This window comes from Mus musculus, chromosome 10 (genome assembly GCF_000001635.26).
Source record: "Mus musculus strain C57BL/6J chromosome 10, GRCm38.p6 C57BL/6J".
Classification (NCBI taxonomy): domain Eukaryota; kingdom Metazoa; phylum Chordata; class Mammalia; order Rodentia; family Muridae; genus Mus; species Mus musculus.
Genome location: NC_000076.6, coordinates 39,942,243 through 39,964,167, shown reverse-complemented (window position 1 = coordinate 39,964,167; position 21,925 = coordinate 39,942,243). Strand labels below are relative to the sequence as shown.

Sequence of the window (21,925 nt, the reverse complement as noted above, 5' to 3'; positions counted from 1 at the left end):
TTAATTTTGTTCTGTTTTTTGTTTTTGTTTTTGTTTTTTTGTTTGTTTCTCTATGTAACAGCCCTGGCTACCCTGAAACTCATTTTGTAAACCAGGCTGACCTCAAATTCACAGAGATCTTCCTGTCTCTGCAGGGATTAAAGGCATGTCCCACCATGACCTGCTAAAAATAAAACTTTAAAAATTAAAATCAACTTTTAGAAGCTGAGTGATTGCAGTCCACCTGTGTAGCTCCAGTCCAAGCAGAGAATCTCTGGATCAAGGCGACCAGCCAGACTAGCTCCAACAAATGAGCTACATGCCAGTGTGCCCAGTGACCTGAGTTCAGATGAGAAAAGCTATGGTAGAAGGTGTCTGGCCTCCTCACACACAAGCGCATACCTCGAATGTATGCCCACATGTGTGAACACACACACCTGCCTGATAAAACTCTTATGTTGTGAGACCAAAACAGGGACAAGAACAATACATTTTGCAAGTTAATGGGAGACCAAAGCAGGAAAATGAGTCCTTGTGGGTTACAGGTTCTGTCTGCAGGTGAGGCAGTTAAATTACATTCCAGTTTGCCCTATGTTTGCTTGATCCATCTGTTCAGGATGTGCTTGGCCACATGTTGGAGGGAGGGACATGCGCAGGAAAACATCAGAATTTATACTGGCCCTGACTGGATGTGGGTAGGACACAGGGATAAAGGAAATGTGTTAGGATGTACGTTTGCCCCTGACTGGATTTATGTGAGAAGTAAGTTAGTCAAGAAATAAGTCAGAATGTATGCTTGGACCTGATTGGACCTCATGGGAAATGGGACGAATGTGAGTTTTTTAAGCCTCTGCAAAACATGATGTGTGGCCATTTCCTGGGAACCCAGAGGCGGGCTTGACCAGAGTCTATCATCCTGGCCAGTATTTAAAGTTTGCTTCATATTTGGTTCAAGTTGTCCTGTCAGCCACTCAATAATAATAAAACCAAGAGTTGAAATATATAGCCAGTGACTTGCTATCTGGTACTTGACAAGTTATTCTATATTATTTATTTATGCCCTAATTTTTTTCTATCTGTAAATAGGGTTAAGGTACAATTAGGATGTTTGTTGTGAGATAGTACACATAAAAACTTACAAATCACATTCAAAAAATATTTGTGGACAGTGAATAGAAAGACAGGCCAAGAAATATCAGGTATGGTCAATGCAAGGACACACAGGAATTTCGGAATGTCATATAAAAGGCAGCACCTCTGGCCTCCCTCCGTTCCCTAGATAACCTGGGCGGTTCGCAAGAGTTTCTACCCCCAAGTTTGAGCTTCTACCCTCAAGTTTGAGCTGGTTAGCTTTTTTCTTTTTTTTTTTTTTTTTTTTTTTTTTTTTTTTTTTTTTACTTCTTTTATTTTATTTTTTTTTCCATTTTTTATTAGGTATTTAACTCATTTACATTTCCAATGCTATACCAAAAGTCCCCCATATCCACCCACCCCCACTCCCCTGCCCACCCACTCCCCCTTTTTGGCCCTGGTATTCCCCTGTACTGGGGCATATAAAGTTTGCAAGTCCAATGGGCCTCTCTTTCCAGTGATGGCCGACTAGGCCATCTTTTGATATATATGCAGCTAGAGTCAAGAGCTCCGGGGTACTGGTTAGCTCATAATGTTGTTCCACCTATAGGGTTGCAGATCCCTTTAGCTCCTTGGCTACTTTCTCTAGCTCCTCCATTGGGAGCCCTATGATCCATCCATTAGCTGACTGTGAGCATCCACTTCTGTGTTTGCTGGGCCCCGGCATAGTCTCACAAGAGACAGCTACATCTGGGTCCTTTCAATAAAATCTTGCTAGTGTATGCAATGGTGTCAGCGTTTGGATGCTGATTATGGGGTGGATCCCTGGCTATGGCAGTCTCTACATGGTCCATCCTTTCATCTCAGCTCCAAACTTTGTCTCTGTAACTCCTTCCATGGGTGGTTAGCTTTTTTCAACTTGACACAAACTGGTCACTTGGGAGGAGACCTTAATTGAGGAAGTGCCTCTACCAGGTTGGCTTGTGGGCAGGCCTGCAGGAACGTTTTCTTGATAATGATTGAGTTGGGAGAGCCCAGCCAGCTGTGGCAGATGGCTGTGGGTGTGTAAGGAGACAGGTTAGGTAACCAATAGAAAGCAAGACAGTAAGCAGCATTCCATGGGCCATGGGTGTTCCAGTTTCTGATCCAGGTTCCTGCCTCAGTTTCCCTCAGGCATGAGCTGTAAAGTGTGAGTGAAATATGCCCTCCTCCATGATGCTTTTGGTCATGGTGTCTACCCTGGCCACTGAGACGGGCACCAGAACACAGTTCTCAGCCTCCATTTCTTCATACAGATTCCTCTGTTATCTCCTTGCTTTCTGAAGTTTGAAATATTTGCAGTTGTTGAGACATGCTGAGAGCTGAGGTTGCTGGCAGCCCAGTGTTTTTCAGCTGTTACCAGCACACTAATATGAAACTGTATAAGCAGCAAGAATACCAAGAAATTGAATATGTGATCCTCCCAGTTTACCCTCATCCATTCCCCCATCCCTTTTAGAGTTGTGTTCCTTTAAATCCATTAATGAAGTTGCATCTATGATAGTCCTGTCCTCTGAAGTTCCTCCAATGGCTGGATCCATATTTGAAATGCCACAGCTGATGTCATGTGGATTAGAAGCAGCAACAGCTGATCAAAACGACACAGGTCATGACAATGCACTACCCCAATTCCTCTTCTCTCTCTCTCTCTCTCTCTTGTTTGTTTGTTTGTTTGTTTGTTTGTTTTTTGAGACAGGGTTTCTCTGTGTAGCCCTGGCTGTCCTGAAACTCACTTTGTAGACCAGGCTGGCCTCGAACTCAGAAATCCACCTGCCTCTGCCTCCCAAATGCTGGGATTAGAGGCGTGAGTCACCGCGCCCAGCTCCTACTTCCTCTTCTCATAGCGAATTTATTTCTGAACATCTGTCCATTCCTGAGAAAAGCGCCTTCACGTCTGTCCAGACTGCCATCTACAAGGATTACTTAATTCTGAAGTCTTTCTAAAATCCAGACAATCAAGAGGTCTTTCATCGGGCCCATTACACAAGGAGCTGGTTTTTGATCTAGAGGTTTTAGAAGGAGTTGACCAAGGTCAAGATCTGTTAGCCTTGAAAGTAAAATGTCTTGGGTTGGGGAGCTCGTAAGTAGAGCACCTCAAAATGTTTTCACTGTTTCTACATAGTCCACTCCAGGTCTTGCACCGCTTCTAGAATTTGGAACGTGGACTCCTTGTTCCTGACCAGAAATTGGGCGGTGGTACTTTTACTTTTTCTGTGGCCTTCATCTGCATCCAGCTGCACTCCATTTAGTACTGCATTCGACTGGTCTCTGCCATCTTGGCCACAGCGAGAGAAGGAAGCGCTACTTTGCTGTTCTGTAATAACTACCGGTTGCTATCTGCTCTAACTTAGTTCACTGTGCATATGCTGGGCTTTGCGTCTCTTTCCGTTCCCTGGACCTGCTGGAGAGTTCCAGGGCAGGACAAGGCAGGGCAGGGCAGGGCAGGGCAGAGCAGGTAGTCCTGATTATGCTAGATGGCTCCAAGTGGTTCTGGTAGGCGCTTTTACAGTTCCTTAGCAGAACATGCTAGTGAGGTTAGAGAGACGCAGGCACCTACAAGCTTCGCACTTTTTTGCTTTATTTTTCAGACAGGATCTTTCTACGTCGACCTCCCAAATGCTGTAATTAAAGGTCTGCCTGCCACATTTCTTCTCTTTCGAAGCTGCACTTCCAAATTTCTCCGCCACGCGGCACCCATCAGTCAGCTGATGTCTGAGGTTCTGAGCAACAAGAGGTCTCCCGGGTAACCACGTTTCGCTTCCAGCAGGAGACCCCGCCCTCACTGGGTGGATCCTTCTTTAGTATCACGTGCTCACACTGGCTTGTGCAAGATGGGGCTTGAACGTCTTCCTCTTGCAACACAGGCATGTTCGAAGTCCAACTTTCCTTGACCTAATATCAGAAAGGTTCCTGGGGCAAGGTGGCACTAGGCGGAACCTACCGGATCTAGAAGGACGTTGAGTTCAGAGCTCCAGAGAGTTTGCCGAAAAGCTCGGCAGTGGCAAACCCAGTAGCCTGGAGTCGCCAAGCTGGAGCTGGAAGTGGAGTTCCGGGGTTTCGGGGCCGCGGCTGCTGGGCAGCGCCTCCTCCAGACCGAGACCACAGCGCAGAATGACCAGAAGGCGGTGGCCTTCCGGCGGAGTGTCCGCGCCAAGAGCGTGCTGCGCTGGTTCTCCACCGTGGTCCTGTATGCCGCCTTCCTGGGGCTGGTGAGAGCTGAGGCTGCACCCCTCCCAGGCTGGGGCGCGAGCCTCCTTCAGGGGACCTGCCCTTCCCAGCTCGACTCTCACATTCGCTCCCTGCACGTTCTGTGACTTGGCACTTCGGGCTCATCAGCTGTCTCATGGGCGCTATTTTAATCACTGAGGGTTGCTGTCCAGTTCGAAATTAATCGCACTGTTTTCTAACTGCAGCAAACTTTCCTAGCATTGCCTGGGTCTGTAGCCACCGCACTCTGAACTATTACTAACTCTACAATAAACTGATTTTTTTTCTAGCACTTCCATTTCTGGGTGGCCATCCACTTGGTTTTACAAATAGGCCCAAGAGGAAAGCGGCTTTTTCTTGGTCACACGGGTGTTTTAATGGTAGAGCCCGAATGTGTCTTACTCTGCCCACGATTCTATTGAAATCAATCCTGCTGCACTTCAGACATTTTCATAGAGCAAAATGTTACATTGGAAGTGCTTTTCGCCAATCCCTGTGTAAACTGTGAACATTTCTCTGTTACTTGGTAAATGTGATCAGGGGAAGTTAGGTTGGGTTCCCCCAAGAGAAAGCTACCCCCGGCCCTTTTAACAGCTTCTCAAAATTGGAAAGACTGACTGAAACCTTAAACACAGAGAAGCTTTCCTGTCAACTGATTAATTGCTTGGTGCAAACAGGTTCTCAATTCATTGCACTGTTAGACACGTTTAGCTATTCGTAACAAGAAAGTCTGAAGATGGCCAGGCTTGCCACCACCATTCTGTATGTCTGCAAACCAGCCGAGCTGCCCCTGCTACCACAGACATGACACCTCTCTGAGAAGTTTCCTTAAGGTATCATTTACCAACAACACCATCAGCTATTTTGACATTATTATTATTATTGTTGTTGTTGTTGTTGCTGTTGCTGTAACTGAACCCAGGATCTTATCCACTTAGCACACATGCAGTTGCAGCTGATCTGTACCCAGATCCTCAGCTGCCCTTTTTAGTACTTTATTTTAATACAAGGGCTCTCACTATGTGGCCTTGGCTGACCTGGAACTTGCCGCATAAACCAGGCTTGCCTCAAATTCATAGAGAACCACCCACCTCAGCCTTCTGAGTGCTGGGATTATAAATTCATGCCGCCACACTCAGCTTCACCGCTCTTTGGATAGTAGTAAAACTCAAGGAGAAATTAGATATAACATTGTATTTTACTAAACCTACACATGAGCTCACAACATGGGCAAGAAGATCCAAAGCTTAATTTTGTTCCACTAATTGAGGAACATAAATGTTCTCGTTTATCTTTCCGAGAGCGCTTTTCACATTTCTGAATAGGGAGATTTGATTTACTACACAACACACAGAATTTCCCCAAACTTAAATCTTAGCTTAAAGAACCATACAACAGCACCACCTATTGCCCAGAGTGAATTCAGAATTATCAGGACTCACTTAACATTCATGGCATGGTTGGAACTAATTTTGGAAGCTCGCTTATTGCCTACTGCATGGCCAGAACTAACTTTGGATATTGGCTACTTTGGTATGACTGTGGGAAGAATGGGAATCTCAAGGAAAACTATTCAGAAGACAAGAAAGAACTATGTCAGACAGCAAGTTCTAAATGAGCAGAGAACCTGGATAGAGTCGAGAAATGCCCCATAGACCAACCTTGGGCCTTGGGGACTGAAGAAATATGGCTTCCTAGGGTCCCTGGAACTCAGTCACATTTGTTCACTCCTAAGTCTGTATATCTCTTGAACATGGTCCAGTGGGAAACATTTTGTGGTTCCTTAGCATGAAATAAAGGCACATAGGATCACATAGCAGAAAGATCTTTCCTGAAGTTAGTGTGACCACTACATGTGACAATAGATCATGTGTGCTCAAAACCAACCCCTGCAGACATCGCTGAGACTGGTTTCCTGTATTTGCTGATGACTAAGTTATTAATTGCAGAGTCAGGGCTGTATTCCCAGTAAGTGTATGAGGCACAGAGTAGTGCTGTCCAACATATCCAAGAGAGCTTTCTCCTCTTCCTCTGGGGTCCTAGTGATGGATTAGATACACAAAGCCACATTGGCCATAGTAGCAGTGTTTCCTGATTTGAAGGTATTGATTAGTCCATAAACCCAATAGCTGCTGATTTGTCTTTGTGTTGTTGTTGTATGACATTAGCCTTAGATAGCCTCCATGGTACTATGTATCTTCACATAAGGAAGTGGAAAGGGATCAGGAGAGTTGGTGATAGGAGAAAAGGTTTTTCAGTAACAGATCAATCTTGATCCATGAGTTAAGCTGTCCGTACCAAGGATGTCTTCTGTTTCTTGGGGGAAACAATCCTGGTCAGGTTTGCTATAAGGTTGCCAAAAGATGTTTAGTTTCAAGAGTCTTGAGAGTTGTCCATCAGGGACTGAGGGCATTAATGTTTTGTGATACCAGAGCAAACACTAGTATGGTCTCTTCCAACAGAGGAAGCCACTTAATGGTGTCATTTCTAAAAGACTATTGTTCAGGATCCAGGTCGTGAAAGTACAGGTCATCTTCAGTGGGCTGCTACAGATTTCTTTCACTTGGTGAATATGCTTTGGCCTTAACTCCTGAGTCACATCACACTTCATTTGAATGGAGTGAGAGATACTTGGAGTCTATCACCAGGGGTGTGGCCCTGCAGGGGATTTGTCACAAGGCTTAGTAAGTCTGTGCTCTCCTATGTGAGTCGATCCAATTGCCACCAATGGGTCACACCAGTGATAGACAATTTGGCCCATCTAGGAACTGGCTTAATGTTACTGTGTTTGTGACAGTGGTGCTGGGAAACAAGTATTGATTGCTATTGCTGAAGAATTGAGGAGGGGAGGATATCCTGAGAAGAAAATACATATTTTTTTTGTCATGGTAGCTGTTTATAGCATTAGCCTTTCTATATAGAAAAGCTTCCATCCACCTAGAAGAGTAGCACTGAATTAGCAAATGAATAAACCTCAAACTGTTCAGGAGTTGCTATGGGATAAGGTTTTTATTATCTTACCAAAATTATGAGTGTGACTAACCAAATATCAGCAATGAGCCCTTTGTGCCATTTCCATAGAGCAGCCATCCATTGATGTTTGTTAATGTTTGACTTATTTCAGCTCTTCCATGATGAGTCTTGGAGTGCTGAGCTTTCACTGTTGGAAGCTATGAGGACCCAGTAACACCAGGCAGCCATCCAAGCTATCCCGAGACCAAGCTTGGCAATGCATTTACATCCTTCACACCCATTTGCATTCTACTACAGGTGCCTGAAACTGCTTATTAACTAGGCTAACATAAGTATTTGATTTGGGTCCATCTTGTGGAGTTTGTTGTAACTACACAGCTTGATAATTTCACCAGTAGCTCACGTGGAATGAAAATCTGCCAAATCATGTTCCCTTGTACTTAATGATTGTGCTTCATATTTAGGAGCCATTTTGTTTCTTCACTAGAATTATAAGTTTTAGCTATTCCATGGAACATCCTTGGAAATACCAGAACTCTGTACTTAGAATCCTTCCACAGATGTCAACACTAAACAAACACAGAGCAAACAACTGCCCACGACAAGACTTAAAATGTCCATGACATGAATCTGATGAAAAGTCACTACAGTAGTGAAGCACTTGACAAGAAAAGCTGGATATTTCTGCCACATACAATGTGGCACAAAACATGACATGACTTGTAGCTATGTCATTTGTGTTGGCCAGAACTCCCAGGTTGATCCTCCTGCCTCAGCCTCCTGATTATTTAGGACGACATGTGTGGACCATTGTTGTAGGTTCGTCTATACAGTTAAAGATAAGAATCAGAATTATGACTGCTGGTGGCATAGTAGAAGCATTTCATTTGTACGAGTCTCTGAACTATTACCACAGCGACATAAATGCAACTCACGGAGATCTTAACATTGCTTATTTGACTGTGTTTCCCATATTATATATCAAATTCACCCAATTAATTTGCCTCTACTATATTTATAGGAATATAGATCATGTTTTTGAGAAAGTCCAAATGACTTTCTGAAAGACCTCAGATTAATTCAAGGTAAAGAAAAACATGATTTAATTTGAAGAAGGTCATAAAAATATCAAAAGTTTAACACGTTTGATCAAGGTAGAATTGCTGGTCATAGTGAACAATAGTCTTTCATTTAACCAAAGTGATATTAACACTTCAAACTAAATTTTAAAAATCACAAACTGAGGGGTAAACTTGGATCTGTTAGTAAAGAGAACTCGGTTTCCTTAAAGGTGCTTTTTAAAATGTCACAAGTACAGCATGAATCACAGGAAATGATCTTGGTCATTTCTATGAATCTTTGTTTCTTGGGCCAACTACCGTAAATGAAACAATAACAACAGACCCTTCATACTTCCTATTGCACACCATCCACTGTACCAGGAAAACAAGAAGACCAAATCCTAGTTCTACAGTGAGTGTTAGCATTAATGCTCAATTTCTAGGAAAACTTCCAAACAATTCTCTTCTACTCTCAGCCAGCTAGGCCCACAGAGAGTTCTTTTCAGAGATTCTTTTAGTACAGACATCCTGCTGGACTCTAATCCTTTCTACTTTGGCCATATGTTCTTAGTTTAGAGAACTCAGAGAAAAGTGAATTCATTTTTCCTTCGTCATGCATTACTTTACAATTTTCCTTACTATTTTGGTGATAGTAAGGATCACCATGGCCAAGGAAACTTATAAAATAAAGACGTTATTTGAGAATCACAGTTTCAGAGAGCTAGAATCTATAACCACCATGGCAGGGAACATGACAGCAGAGACAGGCAAGCATGGCACTGAAGCAGTAGCTGGGATATTATGTGTTGAGACAACAACCACATACCAGAGTCAGAGAGACAGAGACAGAGAGACAGAGAGAGAATAAACACTGGGAATGTCTAGGGCTTCTAAAATACTGAAAAAAAATACAACAGATTAGTTTAATTTATAGTAGCCCTAAGGAAAGAAAAAGTAATAGACATTGATATATATATAATATATATATATATTATATATATATATATATATATATATATATAAGTATATAGTATATTACATTTAATGGTGAAAAAATCTATAAAAATATAAAATATTTTTTAAAAATCTATTTTAAAACTTCAGTTTTATTAACCAGACTACCCAAATCATATAAAGCCAAACGGAATGTGGTTAATCTTTTTTTAGACATTTGTAATACTATTCTCTTTTTAGATTTATTTCTTTTATTCTTTGTGTATTAGTGCTTAGTCTGCATATATTTATATACACCACATGCATTAGCTATCCTGTAACTAGAGTTATAGATGGTTGTGAGCCACTATGTTAGTGTTAGGAACCAAGCCAAATCCTTTGCAACAGCAACAAGGGCTCTTAACTGCTGGGCCATCTTTCTGGGTCCAGGTTCTATCTTCTTAAATAAAATAATTCTTAAATTTAAATTAGGGGCTGGAAAGATGGCTCAATGGTTAAGAGCACTGACTGCTCTTCCAGAAGACTCAGGTTCAAATTCTAGCACCCACATTGCAGCTCATAACTATCTGTGACTCCAAGATTTGACACTCACACAGACATACATACAGGCAAAACACCAGTCACATAAAATAAAAATAGATAAATTTAAAGAAAAGAAAAAAAGAATTAAATTAAATTTAGCAATATAGTCAGTATAATAGTACATACAAATATAGACAGATATACTTCAACATATAAGCAACAGATATTAATTATTTCATTTAAAAAGTCTAGGCAGAGCCAGGCAAAGGCCTTTAATCCTAGAACTTAAGAGGCAGAGGCAGGCAGATCTCTTGAGTTCAAGTCCAGCCTGGTCTACAGACTGAGCTCTCAGAAAGCCAGAGCTATGTACAATACTGGGCAGTGGTGGCACACACCTTTAATCCCAGTACTTGGGAGGCAGAGGCAGTTGGATTTCTGAGTTTGAGGCCCGCCTTGTCTAGAGTGAGTTCCAGGACAGCCTGGGCTGTACAGAGAAACCCTGTCTTGAAAAACCAAAAAAAAAAAAGAAAACAAAAAAACAGTGTCTCAAAAACAAAACAAAACAAAACAAAATAAACAACAAAGAAAAAATTCTATTGATCTTATGTTGTGTGTAATTAAAAAAAAAATTATTCTTGTTCCTTTGTTCAGGGTTGTGTTCTTGCTGAGCTCTGAGATCACTGTCCCGCCAGCCCACACTTCACCCGCTTACCTCTTCCTTCCAGCTAGCTTTGCCAAACTAGAGCTCCCACCAGCCCACTTTTGCTCCATGGATGGAAAACACTAGCACAGTTTTAATATTTTAAAACTAGCCAGATAGTACAATTGTTCGCTCTTACTGGCTACCTAGCCAACTGCAGGTGTCGGAGGCCACCATTACCAGCCCCCCAAGATCTTACATCTTGCATTCTCCCATTCCAAAAACTGGTCCGAATTCCTCTTTCCCTCCCTCATCTTCTCCTGGAACCCAGAAGTCCCACCTTTTTCCCTTGACCCAGCAATTGACTTCCTTTATTGACACAATCAAGAACCAATTAGGGACTCCCTCTACAATCTTGTGGCATCTTTGAAAGCTCTACTTTTCTTTCTTTTCTTTTTCTTTCTTTCTTTCTTTCTTTCTTTCTTTCTTTCTTTCTTTCTTTCTTTCTTTCTTTCTTTCTTTCTTTCTTTCTTTCTTTCTTCCTTCCTTCCTTCCTTCCTTCCTTCCTTCCTTTCTTTCTTTCTTTCTTTCTTTCTTTCTTTCTTTCTTTCTTTCTTTCTTTCTTTCTTTCTTTCTTGTTTATGTGAGTGCACCGTAGCTATCTTCAGACATATACCAGAAGAGGGCATCCAATCTTATTGCAGATGGTTGTGAGCCACCATGTGGTTGTTGGGAATTGAACTCAGGACCTCTGGAAGAGCAGTCAGTGCCCTTAATCGCTGAGACATCTCTGCAGCCTGAAAGCTCTGCTTTTCAAATGCTCCTTCTAAGTGAACAATCTAAGCAAACACCCACATTTTGTCTGCTACAAGTCTATGGTACCCTTAATAGGGTTAACTCATTTTCCATCAAGTACACAGGTTCTGGGTCCATAACCTTTGTTAATGAAGTTAACAGATGTTAATGAAGTTAAGGAAGTTAGCAGACTCCCAATTCCTCCTTAGACTTTTTGAAAGGATCTGCCTGAGGCCCCTGGTTGGATACAGTCCACTTAATTATCAGATTGAAAAGCATCCTGGACTTAATCCAGTATGAAATGCTCAAGTGCAATCAAGAGTCCAGTACACACATCTATATCATCCTAATCAAAGGGGAAACCTGCTCGTGACCCTGGCTGTCATGTGAGATTTTAGGGATCAGGGAACTCTGGCCAGAACATCTGTTCGAGTGTTTGGTGCTGTCATGATCCATAGAGGTCTAGTCCCAATCATCCACCTGAAGCCAAGAGGTCTAATTTAGTAAGAATTCATTTGAGCAAAGACACTAATTGTGAATTTGGCAGCTCCTCAAGCCAATGGAAGTAGGCAACCCTACCCAACGGTGTGGGAAAGGAAGGTTTACTATAGACAGAAGAAGGATGTCTTATTTGGACATAACCACGTGTTATGCAGCCCTTGAGATTGGCCATGTGTTATAAGAGATAGGTTTACACAGTTGCAGTGTGCTGACAGGTTAGGTTAGACTGTTACATACCAAGGCAGCTATAGACTAGAGTTATTGTTAAAGTTGTGCTGTACCTGTGCCTGTAATATGTTGCAAGGAAGATTGATATTCTGTGCTTCTGATATCTGATGCTTTCTTTGAGAAAAAGAGTTGATTTAAGCAAGTTCATTTGACTTGTCTCCTATGTATTCTACAAGTGTGAACCCCATATGCACCAGAAAAATTACCACTCTAATGATATAAGAAGTGAGGCCAGGTCTGGGATATAGCTCAGAGGTTCAGATTCCTTGCTGTTCTTCCAGAAGATCCATGTTTCATTCCCAGAAACTATGTCAGGTGACTTGAGATTGTCTAAACTTTCATTCCAGGAAATCAGAAGCCTTCTTTGGGCCTTCTTGGAACCTTCAAACACATGGCACACACACACACACACACACACACACACACACACACACACACACATAAAAATGTAAGGTGAGAACAATTTGGTAATTTAAACTTTTGCCATATAAATTCTCATGTTAGTGATTATAGTGTATTTCACAATATTGAAAACAATTTCAAGTACATATTTGAATATATATTTTAAAAGTATTTCAAGCATATGATAAATTCATATTCTATAAATTTCCTTTATTTATTATTTTATTATTTTGAATTGAGGTCTCATGTTGCCCAGGTACAATTTGAACTTGCTATAAATGTGAAAATGATTTTGAACTCCTTGATCCTTCTACATCTACACCAGGAATGCTGGGGTTACAGATGTGCACCACCACACTCAGTTTTGCTCAGTGCTGGGAAGTGAGCCCTGGCTTTGTCCATGCTAGGTAGGCACTGCACCACTGTGCCACACCTGCATCCAGATTTATTATCATTGATATATTGCCATGCTAGACATCCAATGTCGACTTGACCATGGTTGGCAAATACTCTACCACTGAATTATATCTCCAGTTTTACCTTGATGTTTATTTAAATGGGAAAAGCTACAAGAGTTAAATCAGATTGGGGCTGGAGAGGTTGCTTAGCACTTAAGAACGCTGGCTATTATTCTTCCAGAGGACATGGGTTCGATTCCCCAGTTCCCAGAGATCTGATGCTCTCTTCAGGCTTTCAAGCACACTGCACACCATGGTGCACATGCATTTAAATCACGTACAAACATAAAATAAAAGTAAATAAATATTTAATATTTTAAAGTAATTAAATAGTTTTGAGGGGAGAAACTTTGAAATGAGGGAAATCAACTAAGCTCTATGGCTCTAGTAATATTAGTATCATCATTATAAAATTTTTGCTTATTGTGAATGGGCCTTAAAATAATTTTCTGCTTTGTAACTCACTCCTCAGAACTTTTTTTGTAGTAGATAAAAAAACAAATGAATATCATCTTGTTTACAAGTACATCTTGCATCTTTTTTTAATTTCAGGGAGTGACTGTTGCCATATTGGGACCCACATTTCCAGACCTGGCAAGAAATGTGAACCGGAATGTCAGCAGCCTTTCTGACATCTTTGTGGGCCGTGCCCTCGGCTACTTTTGTGGCTCTGTGCTTGGTGGGGTGCTTTTCGACTGCATGAATCATTTTCTACTTTTAGGTAAATAAGTATCAACGTTTGTCTACAACTTGACACTAAGTATGAAAAGCTCAGGCTTAATGCAGACTCCACAGCAGAAATGGGTGGTGTGTGAGTGCCTTCCCTGGAAGCTGCACGCCTGTGCCTTCTACCTTGGCAGCTGGAGGGACTCTGTATTGAGCCCTCTGGAAGCTCAGAAACCCTGTATCAGAAATCCTAAAGCTACACTTCCCACTCTCAACCCTGATCAACCACGCAACTCTGCATATTTGGGGGTAGGGCAGAGCTCCTGGGGTCAGAGAGCTCAGAATGAGCTCTTGACACCTGCCAGGCTCAGGTGGATTGAACATGAAGAGGCAGGAGAAGGAGGGGAGTTGATATAGGCTGTATTTTTGTCCATAGTTTTCTATCTATCAGCCATGAACCCAGACTGCTTTTCCATATTCTGGGAAAAAAAAATTGACAAAGCCCTTACTATACTCACAATTGAATAAACTGATTTTCTTTATGGAATATTTAGCTTCACATTACTACCTGTGGAAGAAAGGAAAATAGTTTATCATTTTGAGGGTGGGGGTCCCTGCAAATACCATGGCACGCAGAGTAATGACCCTTATGAAGCATGAAGAAATTCCAGTTCAATATGACTTAGCTAGTTGGATTGGTTCAAACTTCAAGACTCTGACACCATCCTTTAGACATTTAAGTACAATTTTAGAAAAAGAAGTTTTCTGGTAACCATGACCTTAATCCCATTGCTACTACAATAAAGCTTAAGGCCTGACTACATCAAAACTCTCTTGAAGCCTTGCAGGATAGCACAGGCCTTTGATCCCAGCACTTGGGAAGGGGGAGGGTATACAGAGTGAGTTCCAGAGCAGCCAGGGCTACACAAAGAAATCTGTCTCCAAAACCCCAAAACCAAACAAAGCAAGGGACATGCTCTTAGTCATGGTGGAGGAGCAAGTTTACTATAGATAAAAGGGAGAGCATAGTTAGAGGCAGAGACACCTGGGAGAGTTCAGAGTGGACATGGCCAGACTGAGCTGGGCCATGAGGGGGGTGAGGGGTTGAGGGGGAAAGGAAGAGAGGGGAACCACATACAGCAGTGAAGAGGGCAAAGGCACAAAAGGGTCAGGTAGCCAAAATGCAAAATGGCTGGATTGTATAGGGAAACGCCTCTGGATAAAACGCTAGGGTGGAGGGCAGGGTATGACAGGGTCTATTAGCCCTGGCTGTCCTAGAACTTATTACACAGGCCAAGTTGGCCTCAAATTCAAGAGATCCACCTACTCTCTGCCCCCTAAATCCTACCATTAAAGACATGTACCACCACACCCAGGAATTACTTTTATCTTATAATCCATAATGATAATATAAGATTTACATGACATAACCCATTTGTATAAATTCCATAATTACCCAGTTTTAATGTGACTTTACTTTCACTTTTGCTTTGAGACATTGGCTTGCCCCTGTGGGAATACTGTTTCTATTACTGACTTTCTCACCTCTTCTTAGGAATGTCAATGTTGGCTACCACAATTGGTCTTTATCTTACTCCTTTCTGCAAGACGGCAACATTACTGATTGCCATGATGTCTGTATTTGGTGTCTCCTTTGGTGCTCTGGATACAGGTTAGTGACTCCAACTGTCACCACAAGGGAAAGTGGATAAAATTACACTGTCACCTGCATAGCCTCGTGACATGACATACTGAGATGGTCATAGGTTCACTCATTTAAACCCACCCTTTTAGCAGCTGTGTTTTGTGCCAACTAGGGCACCAGTTCTGAACAACTAATGGTTAAGTGAGCTATATTTCCCTGTTTGGGAGTATTGATTTGTAGTATCCAAATGGGAAAGGACCCCTGCCCTGTGGGTAATTACAGTGTGGTTTAAAGGGCTTTTAACCCTTTAAAAGATGGAACTTGATCATATTAAGATAAGAAGAATCAATGGCTTATTAGGATGAACTGAGGTTGGAGCCACAGTCGGGCTGTGAAAGAACTGAGACAGCCATGAGATGGCCATCTAATTGAGGACCCAGCCATTTCTGAGTTCAGAGAAACATACACTGTTCCCAAGTTATCTCCATTTACATCGTTGAACAGTAAGCATGATGTCTGTTGGCCCCAACTCTGGCTTTCTATCCCTCCCCTCCTTTCTCTGGCAGGATGAAGTTGAAGGTGGAAATATCTTATGCTTTAGCTTCATTTAGTTGAAAATGATAGGATGGAATTGGGTACTTGTCTGATTTTTAGAAAGAGCCACAGACTTGATGCTGCTTCCCTCTGGAGCTCCCCAGACAGTGTGAGCTCAGCTTCTAACAGACATTCTGTTTCCTGTTAGAGGTCCTAACTGGGTGTTTTGCTCGTATATAAATAATCTTTAGTGGCTGCCAACTCCAAATACATAAAGTACTCTCCATTCCTTTTGTAATTTTTTTTGTGTGTGTATTTTTACTAAGTTACAGTGTCTAGCAATTTATTTTCTCCATGTTTCATTGGCAGGTGCAAATGTCCTCATCTTGACTCTTTGGGGGGACAAAGGAGCCCCACATATGCAGGCCTTGCACTTCAGTTTTGCCTTGGGTGCCTTTCTGGCTCCCCTGCTGGCTAAATTGGCCTGGGGTACAACAGCATCTGCTCAGAACCACACCGAATCCGACCTTGACACTCTGATGCTGAACCAATCCTCCAACGGCGCCTCAGACTCCGTGTTCGCGGTACCCGATGACATGAATCTGCTGTGGACATATGCTTCCATCGGCACCTATGTTTTAGTAGTTTCTGTCTTTCTGTTTGGTCTGTTTTGTAAGAAACATTCAAGGCAGAAAAAATCCGCGGCATCTGCTGAGGGAGCTCGAAGGGCTAAATATCACAGGGCCCTGCTATGCCTGCTCTTCCTCTTCTTCTTCTTCTATGTGGGAGCCGAGATAACATACGGCTCTTACATATTCTCCTTCGCCACCACCCATGTTGGCATGGAAGAGAGCGAGGCAGCTGGCTTGAACTCCATCTTCTGGGGAACCTTTGCAGCCTGCAGGGGCCTGGCCATCTTCTTTGCAACACTCTTACAGCCTGGAACCATGATTGTGCTGAGCAACATTGGCAGCCTGGTGTCATGTTTCTTTCTGGTGCTTTTTGACAAGAGCCCTCTTTGTCTCTGGATCGCGACTTCTGTGTATGGAGCCTCAATGGCAACCACATTTCCCAGTGGAGTTTCTTGGATTGAGCAATACACCACCTTAACTGGAAAATCTACAGCATTCTTTGTAATTGGTGGTACCGTGGGAGAAATGGCCTTTCCTACAGTGATTGGAATTCTTCAAGAACACTACCCAGATCTGCCAGTAGTTCTGTACACATGTCTGGGTTCAGCCATATTCACAGCTGTTTTATTTCCTGTGATGTATAAATTAGCTACCTTACATCTGTAATGTGATCGAAAGGAAAACATCTCAGGGTCAGAACACTCTGCCCTTTAAGTTTGGTCCATTAAGAAAAGAATGAATGGGAAGGCACAGAAGAGCACCATGGGATGGATTTTGAAGTAGATGAACAATGCAGAGCAGTCTATATCAGATGCTAGAACCCAACGTTGGTGTCCTCACCAACCTTCTCAGGCACATTGTTTGGATTAACAGTACAGTTCATCTGTCTGTGAAATACTGTGTTCATCTGTTTACTTGTGGTTGTGACCAATACATGACAAGAAGCCAAGGAAAGTCTTGTTTTGTCTCACAGTTTGAGGGTACAGTATATCACGGGGGTGTGAACATAGCTACAAGAGGCTCCTTGTGTCAGGAGTGGGGGCTGGGATTCTCATTCCTTCACATCTTGATAGAACAGGATGTGGCGAGAAGAACAAAGGTGTGGCCAGGTGCAAAATCTTCACACCTTGTGCCTACTAATGCACTTCCTCCAGGGAGCCTCACTTCCTCCAGGGAGCCCCACTTCCTCCAGAGGAACCCTACTTCCTAAAGGTTCCATAATTCTCTAAAACATTGCCCCCAGACAGGAACCAAATGTTGAAACAGGTAAGTCCATTGGGGGCAGGGGTGGGTCATTTCATATTCAAGCTATAGCAAGTACCTTGTCAGAAGCAAGGAAAAAGGTGCTAAGAGAGAAAACAGAGTTTTTACTGATTCTCTGTTCCTTGGGGAAGTGGGAAATTGGAGGGTTAAACTCTGCCTGGGTTAGCCAAACACTCTACCAGTCTTCAGATCTTCAGCCCTTGGTTTCCTTGAATCCACACCTCTCACTAGGCCAACCAGAGAAGATAGATCATCAGTGAAGTTTCAGTGGTCTTTGCGGATTTATGTTCTGAGGTCCATGTGTAGGAAATGCTAAGATGTTTTGAAATGTTCTGTAATTCCAGCGTGTTACTTAAGTATTTCATGGTTTGGCGATCTTAATTTCTTGTTACCAGGCTCCTGATTTGGCAAGGGTCATTAGGCAGTATTTTATTGTCTCTTAACTTGCAAAGTGTGCAAAGAATTCTTTCATGTTTGAAAAGTTGGGTAGTGTTCAAACAGACCAGCTGTTGAGGAAGACAATGTATTTGTTGAGTCAGTGTCAGGCCATCCATACTCACCAGGGGAGTTGGGAAGAATAGGTTCATGAAAGATTGGACATGGACAGATGTTTTCATTTTGCTTGACTTTACTGGTCAGTGGATTAAAGAATGTTAATGACATATCTTCCTATATCTACAAAGAGATTATGCAGTGGGTTTTAAGAGAGCTGGCTGCAAGGTTTAACTCTGCCTTTTAGGTGTATCCATGCTGAGGCTCTTGCTGAGGCCTCGTTTGCCTCAGCCCCTGAGTTGTGATTCTAGGAATGAGATCGAGAAGCAAGCTTTCCAAGATGAGTTTGTCCAGTGAGTCTGCTGGAACGGACAGCGGTTCATTTCAAATGAAGATCGAGGCAGAAAGCTAGAAAGGCTCAGAGAGGTGCTACTGAATTTTGATACATGCCAGTTTCGTGTGCTACTTTTCATATACCCTCTGGCTTTCTGAACAGTGTGTTTGATCTAAAGGTATGTGTTCCTTCACACTTCAAGCCTCAACCAGTGTTTTGTAGTCAATGATCATTTAATATCATGACCAATTATAATTGACAGCTGCTTTCTATATACAGAGTAAAGGTAACATGATTTACATTCAGTGTCTTATTATTAGAAAAAAATGGTAACTACAGCTACAGCTCAGTAGACATTATACTACTTTAAAAGACAATTTTTAGGAAGAGATGCTATTTATTTCTTTGTTTACTTTGAGATGGGGTCTTACATTGCCATGTTAGCCTTGTCTCAAACTCTGGGACTCAAGCAGTCTGCCTTTCACAGCCATCTGAGACCCTGGGAGCCTTAAGAATATACCACACATCAGACTGAATATTTTTAATATATGAATTTGTGTTTATTTTCAGAGAGGATGTGTAGACAGTTTGTTTCAATACCTTGACAATAGAATTAATTTGGTTATAGTTGTGTTCAGAAGGGATTGGTGGCACTTTATTCTACTACATTAGTGGAAGGGTGAATTTTTATACTATATCTAGATATCTGTAGATACCTTGTACCCCTGCCTTTAAATATGAGAACTGTAGGTGGGTCTTTTTGAGCCCCCAGCTACCTCAGTAAGACATAATAGGTCTTGGCCTTGCCGTTTATAGATCTGATGTTTCCTGTAACAATTTGAGTAACAATCATGTTACAAACACTGTGAATACCTGACAACTTCCTTTTATAGTTAGGCAGTCTTTCTAGGGATTGGAACAGTTGGGTCACCCATCAGACAAGGCTCTGCCTCCCAGAGCGTTAAGCACCTGGGAAACCAGAGTAACACTCTGATGGTGGACTGCTGGTCTCAAGTAGGGGAGGAGAAAGACTACTGCATATTAAGTAGGACAAGAACTTATGTGTGCTATCTTTTATAAATGAGTAGAATTTCAGGAATGGTTTTATTTACTTCTTCCCAAGTTTTATTGTGAATGGCATTTAATTCCAACCTGATTGCAGTGAGTTTATTTTCTCTTATCTCTGTAAGTTGCTTCTGAATAAATCTTTGGTTTAAATGAAATGTCATACCTTTCTTCAGTATAGGCCACTTATAATATGCCCAGCACCAGGTGGTTCATGTAAGTACACTAACAGCTCTGAAGAGAATGGTGCATATTCTTCCACTGAGGCCAGACTTGTCAGTCCTCTGCTGCATATGCGCCGGGGGCCTTGGACCAGCCAGTTTGTGCTCTTTGGTTGATGGCTTAGTCTCTGGGAGTGCCCAGGGGTCCAGGTCAGTTGGTACCGTTGTTCTTCCTATGGGTTGCCATTCCCTTCAGCACATACAATCCTTCTCCTAACCCTTCCATTGGGGTCACTGACCTCAATGCAACACATGGCTATAATTATCTGCCTCTTTCTCAGTCAGTTGCTGGTAGAGTCTCTCAGAGGACAGCCATGCTAGGCTCCTGCCTGCAAGCGCAAGGCATTAGTACAAGTGTGAGGGTTTGGTGCCTATAAAACTGCTCTGAACTTAGTGGAGCATGTGTCCTTGTAGTATGGTGTAGCATCTTTAGGTATATGCCCAGCAGTGGTATAGCAGATTCTTCGGGTAGAACTATTTCCAGGAACTGCCAGATTGATTTCTAGAGTGTTGTACCAGATTGCCACCTCTTGAATCTGTGCCCCAGCTTTTGTTTTGGTTTTGTTTTATGTTGGATGTATGTAACTTGTATTTATTTAGTTTAAGGAGAAGCATGTCTGTTAGTCGCGTAGACAATGTCCCAAGCTTCTGACCTTCAGGCTAAACTCCTCCCCAGTTACCTAGTAATAGAAAAGATAGCAGCTCACCATAAGAGGGGCTGTTTAGCCCCTCCTAACTCTCTTGCTCTCTTGTTCTTACTCCTCTTACTCCCCTTACTCTCCTCTCCTCTCCTCCCCTCCCCTCCCCTCCCCTCCCCTCCCCTCCCCTCCCCTCCCCTCCCCTCCCCTCCCCTCTCCTCTCATCTCTCCTCTCACCCTCGTCTTCTCTTTCCCTCTTACTCTCTAGCCTTTCTTCTCTCTCTTTTCCCCTCTTCTCTCCTCTTGGCCAAGGCCAGTCTCTCTCTCTTTACACCTTTTCTCTTTCTCCCTGTCTTTCTACAATAAAGCTCTAAAATCATAGACTGTCTCTGCTCATCAAGGCCTGCTGCGCAGACTCTGCCTGTGTGGGAACCTCTCTCCCTCAGCCTTCTCCCCCATAACCCCGGAGCTACAGGGTGTCATTCTGGGGCTCCTGGTCAGGGGCTGCCACTTGTCCACCCCCTGCCACTTGTCGAGTGGGGTCAGTGGCTTAGATGCCCACCCGGGGCTGAGTGGAAAGCGTCTCACAGCCCTCCCACGTCTGCCTGCCCAGAGCATAGGAGGAACTCTGGCCAGACGTGGGCTATCCTCCCTTCCCTCTCCTTCCCCTGCCCCCTTTTAGTTCCCACATAGGTCAATGGTTATCAACCTTTAATATACTGCCTCATGTTGTAGTGACCCTGAACCATAATTTTTTTATTGGATATTTTTTATTTACATTTCAACTGTTTTCTCTTTCCAGGTCTCCCCTTTGGGAACCCCCATTCCATTCCCCCTCCCCTCCCTCTATGAGGGTGCTCCCTCACTCCTCCACTCCCATCTTCCCTCCCTGGACCATGACAGCCATCCCTACCTGATGAGATTCTCCGTTGTGTGATCCCAGTTCTCTGGGGCTGTGGTATTAGACACAGAAGTTACAGATGTAACTAAGCATCCATCCAGGGTTTCTGTTTTCTCTGTAGAGGACTTGTTTGCACTCTTTCTCTTTTCTTTTTTCTTTTTTTCAAGATTTATTTTATTATTATACATAAGTACACTGTAGCTGACTTCAGAAGAGGGCGTCAGCTCTCATTATGGGTGGTTGTGAGCCACCATGTGGTTGCTGGAGTTTGAACTCAGGACCTTTGGTAGAACAGTCAGTGCTCTTACCCGCTGAACCATCTCACCAGCCCCGTTTGTACCCTTTCAAATACTATGACCACGAATTCTCTTTATTCAACTGTCTTGGGTTTGGGCATATTCTAGGATGGACAGATAGTCTCAGCTGGTCCTCAGGATAAAAGGAGAGGGCTAGGATGTGTGTGTACTTAAGAGACCTTTGTGTTCCTTCTAAGTTCCACTTTATCATTTATTGTAGATGCCCATCATTCTCACCATACAAGTTCATGGAGTTCTGGGATGAATCTTTTCTGTGGCATAGCTGGGTCTCCTCTCTTATTCTTACTAAATTCTTTAGGATCATTGTGTTAATAGAAAACCAATGACATACCAGAGAAACCAGGACATTCAGAGTAGGACAACTTGACAATTCATCCCAGGCAGTGG

General features: G+C 42.7%; 1 protein-coding gene and 1 pseudogene across 2 annotated transcripts in view; both read left to right on the top strand.

The window, feature by feature from the left end:
• The window catches only part of Mfsd4b5 (major facilitator superfamily domain containing 4B5), a 28,586-nt gene extending 22,479 nt beyond the window's left edge, over positions 1–6,107 (top strand). The window contains exon 4 of the mRNA NM_001113388.2: positions 3,678–6,107. Within this exon, the coding sequence (NP_001106859.1) occupies positions 3,678–3,718 (41 nt within the window). The 3' untranslated portion in view covers positions 3,719–6,107. The remainder of the gene's footprint in view (positions 1–3,677) is intronic.
• Mfsd4b3-ps (major facilitator superfamily domain containing 4B3, pseudogene) lies at positions 4,015–17,261 on the top strand (annotated as a pseudogene). Its single transcript, NR_160808.1, has 4 exons — positions 4,015–4,298; positions 13,383–13,551; positions 15,052–15,168; positions 16,045–17,261. The product of NR_160808.1 is annotated as a major facilitator superfamily domain containing 4B3, pseudogene (transcript).
• The last annotated feature ends 4,664 nt before the right edge of the window (positions 17,262–21,925 follow it).